Source organism: Atheta coriaria, unplaced genomic scaffold, assembly GCF_025399875.1.
Source record: "Atheta coriaria isolate IRGN ID8LTWV9N9 unplaced genomic scaffold, Caltech_Dcor_3.1 hic_scaffold_7_pilon, whole genome shotgun sequence".
NCBI classification, from domain to species: Eukaryota; Metazoa; Arthropoda; class Insecta; order Coleoptera; family Staphylinidae; genus Dalotia; species Dalotia coriaria.
Genome location: NW_027045449.1, coordinates 1443322 through 1459538, shown reverse-complemented (window position 1 = coordinate 1459538; position 16217 = coordinate 1443322). Strand labels below are relative to the sequence as shown.

At 37.4% G+C, this 16217-nt stretch overlaps 5 protein-coding genes across 6 annotated transcripts; all 5 read left to right on the top strand.

The window, feature by feature from the left end:
• Positions 1 to 63: 63 nt before the first annotated feature.
• LOC135795776 (all trans-polyprenyl-diphosphate synthase PDSS2-like) lies at positions 64 to 2134 on the top strand. Its single transcript, XM_065307558.1, has 2 exons — positions 64 to 662; positions 750 to 2134. The coding sequence occupies exons 1-2, from the start codon at positions 367 to 369 to the stop codon at positions 1702 to 1704; spliced, it is 1251 nt and encodes a 416-aa protein (XP_065163630.1). The 5' UTR covers positions 64 to 366; the 3' UTR covers positions 1705 to 2134.
• Positions 2135 to 2242: 108 nt separating this feature from the next.
• On the top strand, positions 2243 to 4138 carry LOC135795777 (all trans-polyprenyl-diphosphate synthase PDSS2-like). 2 transcript variants are annotated; one of them, XM_065307559.1, is made up of 3 exons: positions 2243 to 2402; positions 2807 to 3182; positions 3244 to 4138. In XM_065307559.1, the coding sequence occupies exons 2-3, from the start codon at positions 2810 to 2812 to the stop codon at positions 4077 to 4079; spliced, it is 1209 nt and encodes a 402-aa protein (XP_065163631.1). In that variant the 5' UTR covers positions 2243 to 2402; positions 2807 to 2809; the 3' UTR covers positions 4080 to 4138. The 2 variants fall into 2 exon arrangements, with proteins under 2 accessions (XP_065163631.1, XP_065163632.1); XM_065307560.1 differs by lacking the exon at positions 2243 to 2402 and having other exon boundaries at positions 2703 to 3182.
• A 115-nt stretch (positions 4139 to 4253) lies between these two features.
• Positions 4254 to 5666, top strand: LOC135795778 (all trans-polyprenyl-diphosphate synthase PDSS2-like). The gene is made up of 2 exons (XM_065307561.1): positions 4254 to 4660; positions 4711 to 5666. The coding sequence occupies exons 1-2, from the start codon at positions 4410 to 4412 to the stop codon at positions 5642 to 5644; spliced, it is 1185 nt and encodes a 394-aa protein (XP_065163633.1). The 5' UTR covers positions 4254 to 4409; the 3' UTR covers positions 5645 to 5666.
• A 550-nt stretch (positions 5667 to 6216) lies between these two features.
• LOC135796280 (uncharacterized) lies at positions 6217 to 7813 on the top strand. The gene has a single exon (XM_065308214.1). The coding sequence runs from the start codon at positions 6340 to 6342 to the stop codon at positions 7753 to 7755; it is 1416 nt and encodes a 471-aa protein (XP_065164286.1). The 5' UTR covers positions 6217 to 6339; the 3' UTR covers positions 7756 to 7813.
• A 2987-nt stretch (positions 7814 to 10800) lies between these two features.
• On the top strand, positions 10801 to 13513 carry LOC135795666 (uncharacterized). Its single transcript, XM_065307420.1, has 6 exons — positions 10801 to 11398; positions 11831 to 12036; positions 12107 to 12242; positions 12313 to 12446; positions 12694 to 12940; positions 13005 to 13513. The coding sequence occupies exons 1-6, from the start codon at positions 11350 to 11352 to the stop codon at positions 13100 to 13102; spliced, it is 870 nt and encodes a 289-aa protein (XP_065163492.1). The 5' UTR covers positions 10801 to 11349; the 3' UTR covers positions 13103 to 13513.
• Positions 13514 to 16217: the final 2704 nt, after the last annotated feature.

Here is a 16217-nt window from a genome sequence, read left to right as displayed (position 1 = left end):
CGAAATCATAACCTAAAAACGCAAAATAATTAAATTCTACTATTTCCAATGGAATAACGTGTATATTTGGTTGCATATATTACTTTTTAATATAATTTAATTCAAAGAATTATTTGCCCATTCATAAAACCAATTCTCTCATGACTTTGAACAACTAGGTAAACCCCACCGTGTCATTACCCATCTCCTACCATCTTCGTTTGTGAAGAACCATCATTCCATTAATGCTACGTAACTCTTAAGTGGGATTAATCCAGGTCAACTTTCACCTGTCGGCGGCCGTCGAAAAACTTTCTTAAATCATGCTGGCGTGCAGTGGAATGCCAGTGGTGTACCTGGAACGACGACCAGCCGACATCGTCCACGATGAGTTTTCGTCAACTTTTACACAGGGTAGTTCTCCGCGCCCCCAAAAACATCTACTGTCCCACCAGTGCATATCGTTATTCATCAACGGATAGCCGCAGACAACAACAACAACAAAATATTTCACATGCGCGTAAACCCGATTGGAATCGCGCAGTGAGTGAAGCTGAGAAAATCGTAGGGTACCCAACGTCGTTTCTAAGTCTCCGATGGTTGCTCTCTGATGAAATCGCCAATGTAGCGCTACATCTGCGGAAACTCGTCGGGTCGAATCATCCTCTGTTGAAAACAGCCAAGTAAGTTCAATTTAGAAAGTGGCTGGTCAATTAACATAACAATTTCTACACGACGCGAGTTTTTAAAACCAAAATTTTTCATTTTAGGGGCTTGTTGTATAATGGGAAGAATAACATGCAAGCTTGGGGTTTGATTGTGTTGCTGGTGTCGAAAGCGGCTGGCCACACCGCTGATATACCGGATATGGAACAGGATAAAGCAGCAGGTGTGCTACATTCCCAACGGGCGCTTGCCGAAGTCACCGAAATGATGCGCACCAGTCATTTGCTCCACAAAGGTATGGTCAATTTGCAGAAAGTCACCGAAGATGCCGGGGATATGATGTTCGGTAACAAAATCGCTCTTCTGAGTGGAGATTACCTGTTGAGTAACAGTTGCTCAGAATTAGCTGGTCTGCGTAATCAAGAACTGGTTGAACTCATGAGTTCGGTGGTACGTGACCTTGCGGAAGCGGAATTCGTGGGACCACGCGATAAACAAAACAATCCACTACCAGCAAAACCCAACGCGGAGAAAATGGAAATAACCCAACTAACAGAAAACGGAATTGAACCCATGGTTGTTAGTGATGCGTTAGGCAACCCTGTAGCTGAATGGACCCTGAGGAACGTCCTTAACGCTGGTTCCCTTCTGGGTAAATCATGTCAAGGAGCTCTGAAACTCGCAGGTCATTCTATTCAACTCCAAGAACAAGGATATAAATTCGGGAAGCATTTGGCTTTAGCTTGGCAGGCGTGCCTGGACCGTGAACCATTCATTCCTGGTACCACCGGATCCTTCAGCCTGGTCTCCGCGCCTGTTATGTTCCACATTCATGAAAACCCTGAATTTTATTCGGAAATTGAAAAGGGAATGGAGCGTATTAGTGATGTGGACTATGAACTGATACGTCATGCAGTACAGGCTGGCAGTAGTCTAGAGAAGACCAAAGTGTTGCAGATTGAACATTCCAATGCCGCATTGGATGTGCTCAATCAACTGCCACACTCGGATGCGCGCACAGCCTTGGGGAATATTATCGCTGCGATGCAAGACCTCTAAATTGCGCGCGCAATTAAAGTCTATTACGTTATGTACATATACACGAATCAGTGGGTTTGCAAATGGCGTCGTTCAGCTGCGCATTGAGTTGCATACATTAAAGTTAATCAGGTAAGTGCAATTTAAGAATAATCACGTAAATACGACAATAATCATCGGAAATATTACAGTATTTTTGCATTTTTATATAAAACTTCAACTAGTCCGTTTTATTTAAACAATTTCTAACGTAAATTAAGTTTGTAATAATAAGAGACTATATTTTTGTAATTGTAACGGGTATTTAATATCTGAAATAAGTTTTAAATTCGAAAATTTCTTTATTTGACTTTATTTATCATTGTTTACATTGTTAGTAAGTAGTTATCTGTAAAATTCTATATTTGTATAATATATTTTTGTAAAAATAAAGCTCAAGCAATCAATTTTATTTACCAAGGTTGCAAAAATTAGTTTCGTTTAGTAAGTTTTAATTATTTTTACCGGAAGACAACTACAAGGTCGTTAATTGAGTAGTAAAGTGTTCGTGATACGAAACCTCTCCAGTAAATGTAAACAACTTGTTATAAACGCGCAGTAGTGCGTTTTTTTCTTATTTCGGGAGTTGTAGTGCGTAGTTTTTAATAAAAACAGTAAAAAATTACTCCTAGAAGTGCATTGTGGATATTGACAACAGAACAACGTAGTAGCAGGCTTAAGTAAGTACTTAATTTAAGCTAATTCAATGCATATAACCTAACCTTGTAATGTAAACGAGGGAAACGTGATTGTTTAGTCAAAGTGCATCACGGAAGTTCATTTTTATCACATTTTGACCTTATATGATATCTGGAGCCTTATGAACTTAATTTTTAATCATCAAAACACGTTAATTATAAAAAAATCGACACTTATAATTATTTTCAAGCAGTATTACAGAAATCTTTTTCCTTTCACTTAATTTACTTGTTTGCATTATTCGCTAGGCGATGGCGCGACGTAAACCGTAGCTAGTTAATAAGTTGCCTATAATAAAACTTCAAAATTGAATTTTCACCGTTTTCACAAAATTCTCACTCGATTTCGAATATCTAAATTATTATCCTCAATGTATTCTCCATAGATTATGTTTAAAACTGTCGTTAATCGTCTAAGTTCCCGCTCGGTAACCCAATACAACTCGGCAAAATCAAATCTATCCACAAATTCAGCGCCTAAACCAGTGGTTGCAAGTTTTACGCTCGCCGTCAAAGAAGCTGAAAAAGTCGTTGGATATCCAACATCGTTCCTGAACCTCCGCTGGCTACTAAATGATGAAATAGCCAATGTTGCTACACATATTAAAAAGTTGGTGCATGTTGAGCACCCGTTGATTGAAGCAGCGAAAGGTTTCCTCTTCAAAAATGACATTCCTACTTGGGGGCTGATTGTTTTACTAGTTGCAAAGTGTGGAGGCTTGAATAACACGCAAAATGTGATAGATATTGACCGCACCGCAGGTAATACTAAATTTTCATCGCATAAATAGTAAAAAATTAAGAATCTTTGCGATTTTTAAAGGAATTTTGCATAGTCAACGAATTCTCGCGGATGTAGCCGAAATGATCCGAACCAGTATCCTCGTACATCGCGGTCTTCTCAACCCCAACGACGCATTGAGCGAACACCACGATTTATACTTCGGAAATAAACTCGCGCTTTTATGCGGCGATTACATCCTGAGTAAATGCTTCAATGACCTAGCCAATATAAAAAACCACGATGTAAATGACCTAATCTCATCCACGCTACGTGACATGACCGAAAATGAATTTCTGGGCCAAAGAGACGTTCAAAACTTCCCGATTCCAAGCAAACCACTCGCAGAGCAAACAAAACACATCAACCTCATCAACCAGCACGATATGGGACCTTATAAAGTCCAAGAAATCCTAGGTCATTGTAAACCAGAATGGTTTTTGAGAAATATACTGGGTGGTGCAAATCTACTCGGTAAATCATGTCAGGCTGTTTGTATCTTAACCAATCAGGATACAAAATTACAAGAGAGCGCGTTTTTATTGGGTAAATACATGGGACTAGCGTGGCAGATCAAAATTGAAGTGGAAATGTTCACACGGATGGATTTCGGAAGTTATTTTTTGGTAAGCGCACCAGTTATGTGGTGTCTCAGCAGTCATCCCGAATTATATGAAGAAATCGCTAAAGGATTAATGAATATCGATAATTGTGATTTTGATAAAATTCATGAATTCATCAGCCGGACAAATGCCATTGAAGAATGTCGATGTGTACAGGGTGATTTGATAAAAGATTGTTTTACATTCCTAGATGCATTTGATGAGTCTCCAGCGAAACAATCACTGTGGGATTTATTAGAGTCATTAAAATTTTAAGTTGTTATGTAATTTGTGATTTGATAAATAAATACATCATGCAACAGTGGTCAAAACAAGTTGTTTAGATAATAACCAGATATAATTTAGTAGAATTAGCGCAATAGAAATGATTAAAAAGCAAAGGTTGACTTTGTATCGATTTTACAAACTGAAGTTGGCTGCGTTTTCAGCCGTCGCGCACAATTTTGAGGTTAAAACACGCGCGAGAGCTGGAAAACGCGACCCGCCGCGTGAATTTTCTATTATTATCTCGGCGACCGTGAATTCAGCGTCTTATATAACCGTATGTAGTATTAGAATACAGTTTTGTCATTTATTCGTGTCGCGATGCGTCGCGTGGTGCGAAAATGTTTGCTCCAGCAACGATTGTTCTCCGTGGAGCCCCGCACGTCCACCAAAATCCAACAAGAGAGCAAACACCGCACGCAGAGCAACTCCATCAAAGAAGCTGAACGCGTGGTGGGGTATTCCACGTCTTTCTTGAATCTCCGATGGTTACTCAATGATGAAATCGCTAATACAGCGATGTATATGAAGAAACTTACAGGGACTGAACATCCACTACTAAAAGTAGCAAAGTATGTCATAATTTTTAATTTTATTACATTTTACTAATGAAGTATTTCAGAGATGTGTTGTTTAAGTCAACAACGCCATCTTGGGGACTAATTGTCCTGCTGATATCGAAAGCAAGTGGATTAAAGAAAGAGTTTTCAGCGATAGATCAAGACATCACAGCTGGAATCCTCCACAGTCAAAGAGTTTTAGCTGAAGTTACCGAAATGGTCCGTACGAGTTACCTGATACATAATGGAGTTATCACCGTGAATAACAACATGCTAAACGCGGACGTATTGAATTACGGTAATAAAATCGCTCTGCTAAGCGGTGATTACTTGCTGAGTAAAAGTTTCAATGATTTATCAAATCTACGGAATCAAACTGTCAATGAAATAATCTCATCCGCCATTCGTGACTTCTCAGAGAGTTTGTTTCTCTCCTATGGAGATTATGACTTTCCCGTTGCGCACAAACCAAAATTCCTTAAAGATAAAACTGAATATTGTAAAGAATTTACATCGGATAAAGTGGATTATGGTCCGTATAAAGTAGACGAGATTCTAGGTTATCCAAAAGAAGAGTGGGTATTGCGGAATGTATTGGCAAGTGGGAATTTATTAGGCAAATCATGCAGAGCTGCATTGTTGGTTGCCGGGCATGATGAGCAAGCGCAACAAAGCGCTTATTTGTTTGGTAAGCATCTGTCATTAGCCTGGCAGGCGAATATAGACCTACAGGGTTTTAAGGAAGGTAAAGTTGATTTTGTAAGCGCACCGGTCATGTTAACACTGGAGGAAGAACCGGAATTATACGAAGTGTTTCAAAGAGCTGTGTATGATAATAATATCGATAGTATAATTCATTTAGTAGAGAAAGGAAATGGTTTAGAAAAAACTAAATGTTTACAAGATGAATATACACAAAGGGCATTAGATAATCTCGAATATTTTGAGCGTAATACCGCGACGGAATCGTTAAAACACTTGATTGATGTGATATAAAAATAAATATATTTATAAGACACTTTTGCATTAATTATGAATTTCTTGTCTTTCCCATCACAAGTATCGCATGTTTGTTTATTCAAGATCGAGGGTTCGGTGGACAACATATCGTTAAATTCATTTACTTGTGCGTTTCTATTTGTTCCGACGCATTAGCAGCACGCTAATGATACGTTTACAGCGTGTTACTCCATTTTGATGCTTTTATTACTTCCCCACGACATGACTCGTTAGCGTGCCGCAATAGAATACAATAACCGGAAGCAGTTAACGAATTTTTACGGCGTCGAAGACTTGTGTTTGCAGTTTCTGCATTTGTATTACAATGGAGGATAAATCAAATGCTGTGGGGGCAACGAATGCGAATACGTTTGGCACGAAATTGCATGATTTGTGTGCTACGAAGGGTCTGTGGCCAAGCGCGCCCGGAATTAAAGAAAACTAAAAATCAAAATTTATTACACATGAGAGAGAAAAGCAAGAGATCTGCAAGTAAAAGCATCGTACAGAGATTGTTTCCGCGCATGCTGGATTTTATTGCGTTTGTCTGTGTTTGAAGGTTATGTCATGAGGTTATGTCAAATTTTTAAGATATTCAACTGTCATTACAGTTTGACAACAGATTTAGGAACGTACACCTCAAAATTACCGTGATTATTAATACATATTTTAAATTAGTTTAGATATAGAGTATGATAATGCAATTAGCAAGTATTTCCGATCAAGTGCAGTGCTACGACTGGCCGAAATCGAGTCTGAGTAAAACATATCGGCCGCTATCACGCGCATGGCCGAAAATCCGCAGCGCATCATGGGCAAACACCTCCGAATGGATGTGTCTGGTGACATCCGAGAATCATATAGATATCATATCATTCCGCGACGCAAAGAGTAAATTCCTGCATGAAATCGTCGACGTTCCCGATGTACGTTATGCGACATTCAAAAGTCTCAACAAACGCGATCTGGCAATCGCCAGCGGTGATACCATCATGATCTACGACATGAAACGTTGTTTTGTGAGGAAACAACTTGGCCCGACGCATGATCACAGTGATTATTTCAAGATTATGTTTGATGCACGTGATTCTTTCTTATGCGCAGCGTCGAAGAACAATCAAATTAGTGTATATGATGCGAAAGGTCTGCAGACGATTTTCTACGCGTCAAACACTGGAAATTTACGGAATTTCTCCATAAATGATCAATATGGATTAAAAATCGCTGCGTGTACAAACAGCGGTGCTTGTATCTTGTGGGAATTGGAAGGTATCACGAATATTTACAGCGAACCATCGAAATGTCAAATTTGTGACCTTGTCTATCGAGATAATTCAATTCTATACATAACAGAGAGTAAAAAGTGTATTTTAAGAGATTATTACAATACGTCCACAATCAGTATCATCAACTTGGATTATTATCCGAAATGTGTTGATATGTGTATTGATTCAATAGGATTAGCAATACTGGCAGATGATGGTTCTATCTACGCGTATGACGTGCGGAATTTATCGCATCATTTCAATAAGATACCCAAACAAGATGGCGACACTGTCACGCAGATTCTATTCAATAAACATAGCCATAGTGATGTTACATGCGCACCTTCCAACGTTAATAACTATTCCACTGCGGATGAACTTGAAATTGTCTACGAATATAAATCAATGTTGAATTCAGATGTTTCTGCGTCTACGATTCACGGACCTAATACCACACAGTATAATGTGATGAATATCAAAGTGGAGAATTTGCCTACGGTGAGTGAAATTGAAGAAAACCAGATTATCGGCCCGATTTGTTGTAATGGTGATGATACACTGGCAGAATGCACATCGGTGCATGTAGCACAAAATGGTGCTGTTACAGAGGTCATTCGGGAGACTGTCAAGGACGAAATGGCGTCTGCTATTACCGATTTAAAGCGACAAGTGCAAAAAGTTGTGCATGATGAAACCAAGTCAAATTTTTACGAATTACGAATGGCGTTAGTGAAAGAATTTATTAAACTGCAAGAAATCTTGGATCGTCTGCAACCGCATCGGAATCTAGTCAAAAACGACGGTGATAAGTGTGATAATATCAAAATGGAGAATAATTGTTGATTTGTGAAATTTTTTTGTTTGTATCCGAAACATGTAACCAGTAAAATGTTAATCTCAACGTTTGTATGCGCAAGTGTCACACGTACTCCTAGATGGTTTAATTAAACTGCACTTTGCTGCAAGTTTTGTGTAGTTAATCGCGTGATTAACTTGAAATTGCCCGTTTAAAAAAGCACAAGTTGCAAAGTTTTTGTTTTTTTGCGCGTTTTTATTTCGCGAATTCGGTGTCATAAACGCAGCCAAGCGAGGAATAATGTATATTCATGCCAGTTGACTGCTGTTTTGCGACATATGGATGGATAAAAACAGGAAGTGATGCGTCACATAAGAATTGGGGAGCGGACGCTGTGGAAAAAAGGCGTCGCGCATCTCGACCGCAACGACCGCGCGCACCGCAAGTGGCTTTTCCGGCGAGAAGAATTTTCAGCCGCAGACCGCAGCGTGCCGAAAACGGTTGATTAACTTTGTCGTTTAACTTTTACGCGTACTGCACAGCGAGATAATTCAATTGTGGTGAGTATTTTTTTGAAAAACAACTAAAATTAAGGGATAATCGGTAAAAATCAACGAATTGTTTGTTTGTGACGCTTTCACGCAAAAACCACTCAAGCAATTTTAATAAATTTTTGTATAGAAATATTTTAGACTAAAGAAAATAATATAGACTATTTTTTATCGCAAAAAATAACTTGTAAAGGTGTAAAATAAGGACTCAAAGTTAATTTGGACTTTTAATCATAATTATAGTTATTTAATTTGAATATAGATGGCGTTAAAATACATTTTAAGGCTATTTTCTTTAAAATCTCCGCAAAACAGGCAATTTTCTACCCAAAAATTCGAAAGAAGTTAATCACGCAATGTCGAAAGGATTATATCCACCTACATTCACGACTAGTAGTTTGTTAAGTGGCGTGCATTGCTTCGAACGTAAATCGTCCTTCATTACACTCGCAATCAGTCCGGTAATCCACATAAAACGTACACCGAAAGCGACTCTCTCAACCAGCGCCGTTGTTTGGAGACGGCTTCGGCTGTCCGGCATCCGTAGGTGGTTCATCCACCGTGCGATTTACGAAAGTGGGAATAATCCCGAATGCAAAAGCTACTCCCCGCCCCGCCCGCCGCTCGTTTTGCACCTACAATGCTCGGACGCTGCATGTTTTCCGCTCGGCCCCGCCATTCTCATTTAAATATTCGGACTTTACTCGGATCTGTTCACCGGCAACCAAACACACACATACATACATACACTCATATGTGAGGAGGGTTGTGCGCAAACGGAACGTCGTGCATGTTATTGCACTGCACTTCTTTTGAGCATGTTTTATTTTTGTATAATTTTTCATGGACCACTGAATATTGCATGGAAATAGACTCGAAATCTACGTACGTACAAAAATATAATATTTAATCGATTAAAACTCGCTGCCATTAACTAAATTGATACGGATTTAATCTCGCTAATGGTTGGACACATAACATGTAACATAACCTCGAAAATACTAAAGAAAAAAACCGTTAAGCTTTTTGGATTGAATTCAAATCATCAATTTGAGATTTCCTGCGTGTGTAGTTGTATCTCATATTCATCTGGTAATTTGTTATTCTAAAGTTTCTCAAACAGGCACTTGAAACTTTTGAAATATGAAACAACAAATTGGTTGCTTTACAAGTTGCGAACTTTTTTTTTTACGAGCGCGATATTTATAAAATCAAGCAAAACACATAAATCTCACCGGTAAACTACTCAATTTGATAAATAAAAAATATTTTTGTTTTACACAAAGTAAAATAAAATAAAACATCGAAACTATCAATAACTCCATGTTGAATTGAATGTAAATATAAGAAAAGGGGAAGACTCTCTTCTCCCTTACTTCTCTCGATGTAAATTAAATTGTCCGAGGATTTATCGTTTCATCTGGTTTAGTAAACTCGTCGATTTTTATCACTATCGACACACCCCTCGCTTAGACCATTTTCGGCGACCAAACGATTTGATTTACTCGTAGTATTTTTACTCTTGTCGAGAAACCCAAGACCAAAGACAATACAGTGAGGATTGTGTGGATTGAGTTAAAGTCGATTGATTATTATGCGACTGGGTCAATTGGCGAGCGCAGATCACTTCGAGAAGCGCGAAATTAATTTCGTCGCATTGTCACAGCGCGCTTGCAAATTCGAGTGGGGTAATGGGGGACTAGTTTCAAAACATCCGTGGCAACGCCGAATGTTTATCGGGGGGAATTAATTACGCTGCAAAAATGACTTACACATCGGGGGGCGAATGTTTGATGAAGCAATATTGAAAATTCCCACTGTGCCCCGGCAATCGCACAAGGAATTAGAAACGCAAATTGACTAATAGACTAATGTTGACCGAACGCATCACTTTATTATACTAACTGATTCAGTAATCATCAAAAATTTACTAATTTAATGTCAAAACCTATCAAGTATTAATATAGGGTAAGTATATATTTAGTGTATATTTGGTTGCCTATACTATAATGTCAAATAAGTATCAAAAAGCACAAATTTAATTTCATAACCTTTTTGTGTCAATATTGTGAAGGTATGCATTTGGTGTATATTTGGTTGCCTATATTATAATGACATAAATGTAGTTTAAAACTATCAGTAGGTGATTTTGTGCATCCCGAGTGTGAACAAGCTGAGGACAAGAGTCCCGCAGCGCATAAACGAAAAGTGCTCGAAAGTCGCGCGTCCACGCACGGGGCGAATATCCTTGTGTGTACATTAATTACCATAACAAACCCTCGAATAACAAACCCGCGCGCTGCCTGCTGACCGCATTCACGAGTTCGCTCTCGGTAATACTCTGCGCGCCGAGTTTCACCGATGGGAAATTGAAAGGAACTTAGCCCTGGACCCACTCGGTGTGTGTTACCGTGGGGGGGCTCAATGCGACGCTTCAGACACTTTATCCCCAAAAGTCCTTTAATATTTCAAAACCTCCATATACTGATTTTACTAACTAACTAACTATACATATTTTAATCAAACTTTTTAAATTACTTTAAAAGTAAAAAACGATTTTTACATGCAAATTTTTACCTTTTTTGACGTTGGAATTAAATCGTTTGCATGAAATAAATTATTACCATTTCCCGAAAGTCATAATTCTCATAGTGTGCCTTTTGAACAACGTAATAAACCACTCTAATTTTCTCACCCCTAAGCGGCGTGTTTATAAATGTGAAACACGCGAACAGGTAAAAACCTCGGCCATCAGCAGCAATGCATCAAGAAAAAAGAAAAATGCGTGCGTCTTGGATTATATTATTATTTTGGCTTGCGAACCCCACGCATGAATAAAACCAAGGGTGGAGGGAGAAAGGGGTGAGGAGAACATGTGTGTGTGTGTGTGGGAGAAACGAATGGACTTCGGCGGACCTATGTTTTGATGGGCACGATGAGTGCGCGCCCGCTCCGGGGGATTCAAAGTGGCAAAACTCTTTAGTTCCGCGTTGACAACGAGCCGGGCAAGTTCTGCGCGCTGTTCAGTTGGCTCTCGAGTGCGCTTGCGGACAATACAAGTGACGTTAAAGTTTATTAACGACCACGGAAATGGATATTTTATTCGCTACATGGTTTATGTTTTTAATTATGATAAAAGGTACGTGTTGTAAATTTCAGTTTTTAATGTTTTTGTATTGTTTTCGTGGAAAATTAAAAATTTATGTTTTTTTGGTTGTAAAATTGTTTAAAAAATGAAAAAAAGTGAAAAATTTGTTAAATTTGTGGAAAATTATTGATAATATCGTAATTAATTTAATTAATTTTAATATTTTGATGATTTATAACATAAAATTTAAGAAATTTTTGATTTTTGAACAAAATTCTCCTAAAATTTAATTTTTTACCGAAGTAAATTGGTTTTTGGAAAAAAACTGGTAGGGAACAATAGAAAAACATCTTTTTTTGATATTTTAACCAATTTATATCATTTTTTTCATAAAAAAAAATACTAAAATTTTAAATTTTAAGTTTTTTTGCGATTTTTTACGTAAAAATCTCAAAAATTTACCTAATTTTCCAATTTTTTTAGAAATTGAAAGTCTGAAATCACTCGTCATCAAAGTGCCCGAATATGTAAAGGTAAACGATTCGGTAACGCTGGCATGCGAGTACGACTTGGAGGACGTGGCGCTTTACACCATCAAGTGGTATTGGAACGGAATCGAATTCTATAGATTCGTGCCGAAGGAGTCGCCACCATCGAAGGCATTCACGATCGCGAACTTTAACGTCGACGTAAGTACCCACCACCACCATGCAAAATCATCTCTCGCGCACTCAAATATAATATATGAATAATTTGCAGCTCGCCGAGAGCGGCGCGAACGAAGTCACTTTGCGCCAGGTTCAAAAAGACTTATCTGGTTTATTCAAATGCGAAGTGTCCGCCGACGCGCCGCTTTTTCACACCGAGCTTAAAGGCGCCGTTATGAATGTTATCGGTGCGTAGCGTAAACGCGTATCAAATTCAAGAACGATGCTATTTAATTTTTGCATTTTTTTTGCTTGCAGATGTGCCAAGCGGGGCGCCTCAAATGGAAGTCAATGCGAAACGGATCGAGATTGGGAAGAAAATCACTGCTAGTTGTAGTGTCGACAATACTAAACCAATGACGAATATCACGTGGCAAATTAATTCTGAATTGGTAATTAATTTTTTGTAATTTTTAATTTTTTTGATTTTTTTTGCGTAGAAATAAAGTAAAAATTAGAAAAACCGTTAAATTGTGGTGGGGGTAAGCTGTAGCAACACTTCCCCCTCCAGTTTTTACGGATCAAGCGTAGTTTCAAAGTCTAGCGCTGTTTTGAATCGCCAAAAAGTAAAAAAATCGGTGTTTTGCGTTAAAAACCTCTAAAAATTGATAAAATTTATTTGATTTTGCTATTTTTTAGATGGATTCTTCAGAACCCTATGTACGAATACGTCCTACACGGTTAGTTGGGAATATGATTGAATCCCGAATTGAATTGGTCGCGTTAAAGCCCTATTTTACTGCGGGTCCCATGGTGCTCAGATGTGACGCAACCCTGTTTAATATCTGGAGCAGTTTTACGGAGAGTTATATCCACGAAGAAGTCGCGTTTTTAGGACCTGTCTTATTGTCTACCTCATCGCAAACCCACGAACAGGACACGTTTGGTAAATAATAATTACTTTTCATCTTTTTAATGTGCAATAAATATAACTTCTGTTTTCTGTTAAGATTTCTTTGGATCTAACTCGACTTTACGACGCAACCCAACATACTTCGTCTACGTGATGACTATTATATGCTGTTTGTCTTATATTTTTATAAGATAATCGACTGTGTGGTAGTTAGCGTGTAGTTATTGGAGTAGTTAGTGCCTCGAATACTAAATACCGAATGCTAATTGTAAATGACGGCAATAATGATTGAAAGACCCTCCAAATTCAGGCGATATTTATCGTTGATAGAGATACTACTACGTGTATTGGACAACTGTAATTAAGCGCTATTTATAAATATTTATTATTATTAAGTTTTTGTTTTCGGACGGTTTGTGAATATGATATGATATGAAGTTTGAAAATAATTGATGAAAGACTTAATGACATAAACTATATAAGTACTAATAATAATAATTATTATTATTATAATATGAATATATACGTATGTATATGCGAGTAACAATAAAATACGATATAAAAGTTGTGCTGCCATAAAGTGAAGTAAAGATAAAGTAAAAATTGTGTTTGTGTTTTTTAATTTATGATTTCGGTAGTGTTGTGTTTCCTAAAACAAACTATAAACATTTGTTTTAATTATGTTCAGATCAAAAAAAAAGATATATTGAGGAGCATTTGTTTATTTAGTTTGGTACAGATTATTACCTGAAATGAAAATGATGAGTACATATTTAAATAATAAATTTGGAATTGGTTTAGTAGAGTCTCATTCACACAGACAAATAAATCAAGACAACCATAGTTGTTTTATGTTTATATATTTAGTTAATTGGTGAGGAAAATTAGGAAATGTGATTTTTAAGGACCTAATACGAGCCTGCCTACACAAGGATTCAAAATCGCGGTGATAATAATCGCGGTGACTTCTGAAAGCGGAAAAGTTGATTAACATGGCATAATTCTTTCAAATGATTTAAATATTTGCATTTTAATATTGAATTTATTAATTTTGATACCTATATAAATATATGTTATTAGATATTTTTCAATTGAGTTTGATGTTCTTTGCTATTATTTTTTAATACTTAAATCATTCAAAAGTTAATTTAATTAGAACAAGTAAAAATATATAATATCAACTTATACTATCACAATTATCATTCACACACTAAAGGGTTTGTGGATAGGATTCTTAATTCTATCGCGAGATTTTAATTAACCTGCCTTTTTCCCTGCCTAACAACATACTTAACTAAAATCACAGACCGTTGTAAAAATGTTTGTTATCGTTCTTAGTAATATAATGCTCGCGACCGCGTTTGACGATCTGTGATACGAGGTGGCGAAACGGTTTTCGCCGCGGTATAACCAACTTGAGTTTAATAAGCCTTGTGACCCGTGCACCGCCAGTGGGCAACGGGCTTTTGGTGCCATGTGCAAGCACATCGTCCAAAATTTAACACACATACACAAATATAATAAATACAACAAATCAATGAATTCATTCATACAACAATTAAAAATAGGGTTTCATTCATCAGTCTACACATTCACACATTGCAAACGAACGCGAAGTTTAACGGTCGCGAATTATGATGAATCAAATAAATGATGTTCTGCCGTGCTTGGCAGTGATGCGCGCCTGAAATTAACTGAGATTTAACAGAGTATCCCGACTCTCAAAAAATTTAAACGTTGGTGGACATTACGTTATCCACGTTTTTTGGGTACTCTCCTTTGGTGTGTCTCGCGCCTGAAAATCCCGAGGTGCAAATCGCGAACACCACGAATGAATTGAACAGAATTAGTAGAGTATCCCGACTTTTAAAAAATTTAAACGTGGATCGAAATTATGTTTTCCTTCATTTTTGATCGCGCCTGGAAAACTCGAACTGCAAATCGCGAAAACAAAACGTATTTTCCGGGATAGACGGCGAGTTCAGTTATGATGATTGTATGCACGTGCATTTGTTTGCGCATAAAGATACAAGACAGCCAGTTTGGTGTCAGGTGTACTCACCCCGCAAAGACATCCGGCGATTCTAGCAATGATGGGTGGACTATCCCTGTACCAAGGACATAGCCCCGAGTGTGTCTCCCCTTCGGCTGTCACATACGCAGCAAAATGCTTTGCGCATCCGCCAGTCAGGGGCACTCGTGACTACCCTCCGGTCCAAGTCATCACCACGACTTACCTTCATCCGGCTCCTAGAAACTGGGATCCTACGTCAGAGTTTCTCAGGAGGATGCGTCGATATTTTCCAAACTTGGGTCCAAAACGCTGGTAGGTTGCTAGAAGTGGTCTGGTTCCCCTCTCGTCCCTCATGGGTATGGAATGCCCCTCGGAATGGATTTCGATAGTTTCGGATTTGTACTCGCGACACGCACTCGGTTTTCAATATCGGTATACAGAAAGACTTTCAATTAAGTTGTTAACACAATAAATGTACTGAATTAAACCGCGTCGCGACCCGCACTCGATGAGTATTTCGTTACACCTCTCCAGGTCAATCGCGAGTTACGTTTATCACTGGTAGCTGTAAATGTAAATAATGATTAAATAGGTAGTTAAAAAGGATTTGCTAATTTGTTTATCTAAATTTTTAAAAGAATGCAGTAACAGAAAACAAAGAAGTTAAATTTGAAACTTAAAAAAAACAAATTAATGAAGTAAAACTATAAGTTGTTATGTAAAATTTGAATTGCTATTTGCTAATACTGTTATAAAATATAGAAATTTAATTACATTGCAATTAAGAGTTAAACTAAAAGTAAAAATATTTAATATTTTTTAATAAAGAAAGAAAAATTTAAAAAAGTTAATGTAAGAAATAAACAAATTTAGAATGTTAAGAATTTTTTTAAATATCTGAGGTTCAAAAATAATAAAGGTAATTGGTTAAGAAGGTGTGTGGCATATTAGTACAAACAAGAAATACATAAACCGAAAACGAATGCGCCCGAGTTACAAATAAATGCCCAAATAAATTGAAAATATACCTGTAAGATAAGCAGAAAGAACAATTAATATTTTGTGAAAATTATTAACTGTGAAAATTATTAACTGTGAAAAATGTAGCAGTTATTTTTTTGTACAGTACCTATGATTCGATTAACGCGCACTTCACTTCTCACTTCACTTCGTATTTTACGAGTAACGATTTATGCCAAAAGATGACAAAAATTTCGCGACGCGGAAGCCGTTACAAGTCGAAATTAAAAAAATACACGCTTTAAAAGTAAATTAACTTTTAAAACAATTTTCAAA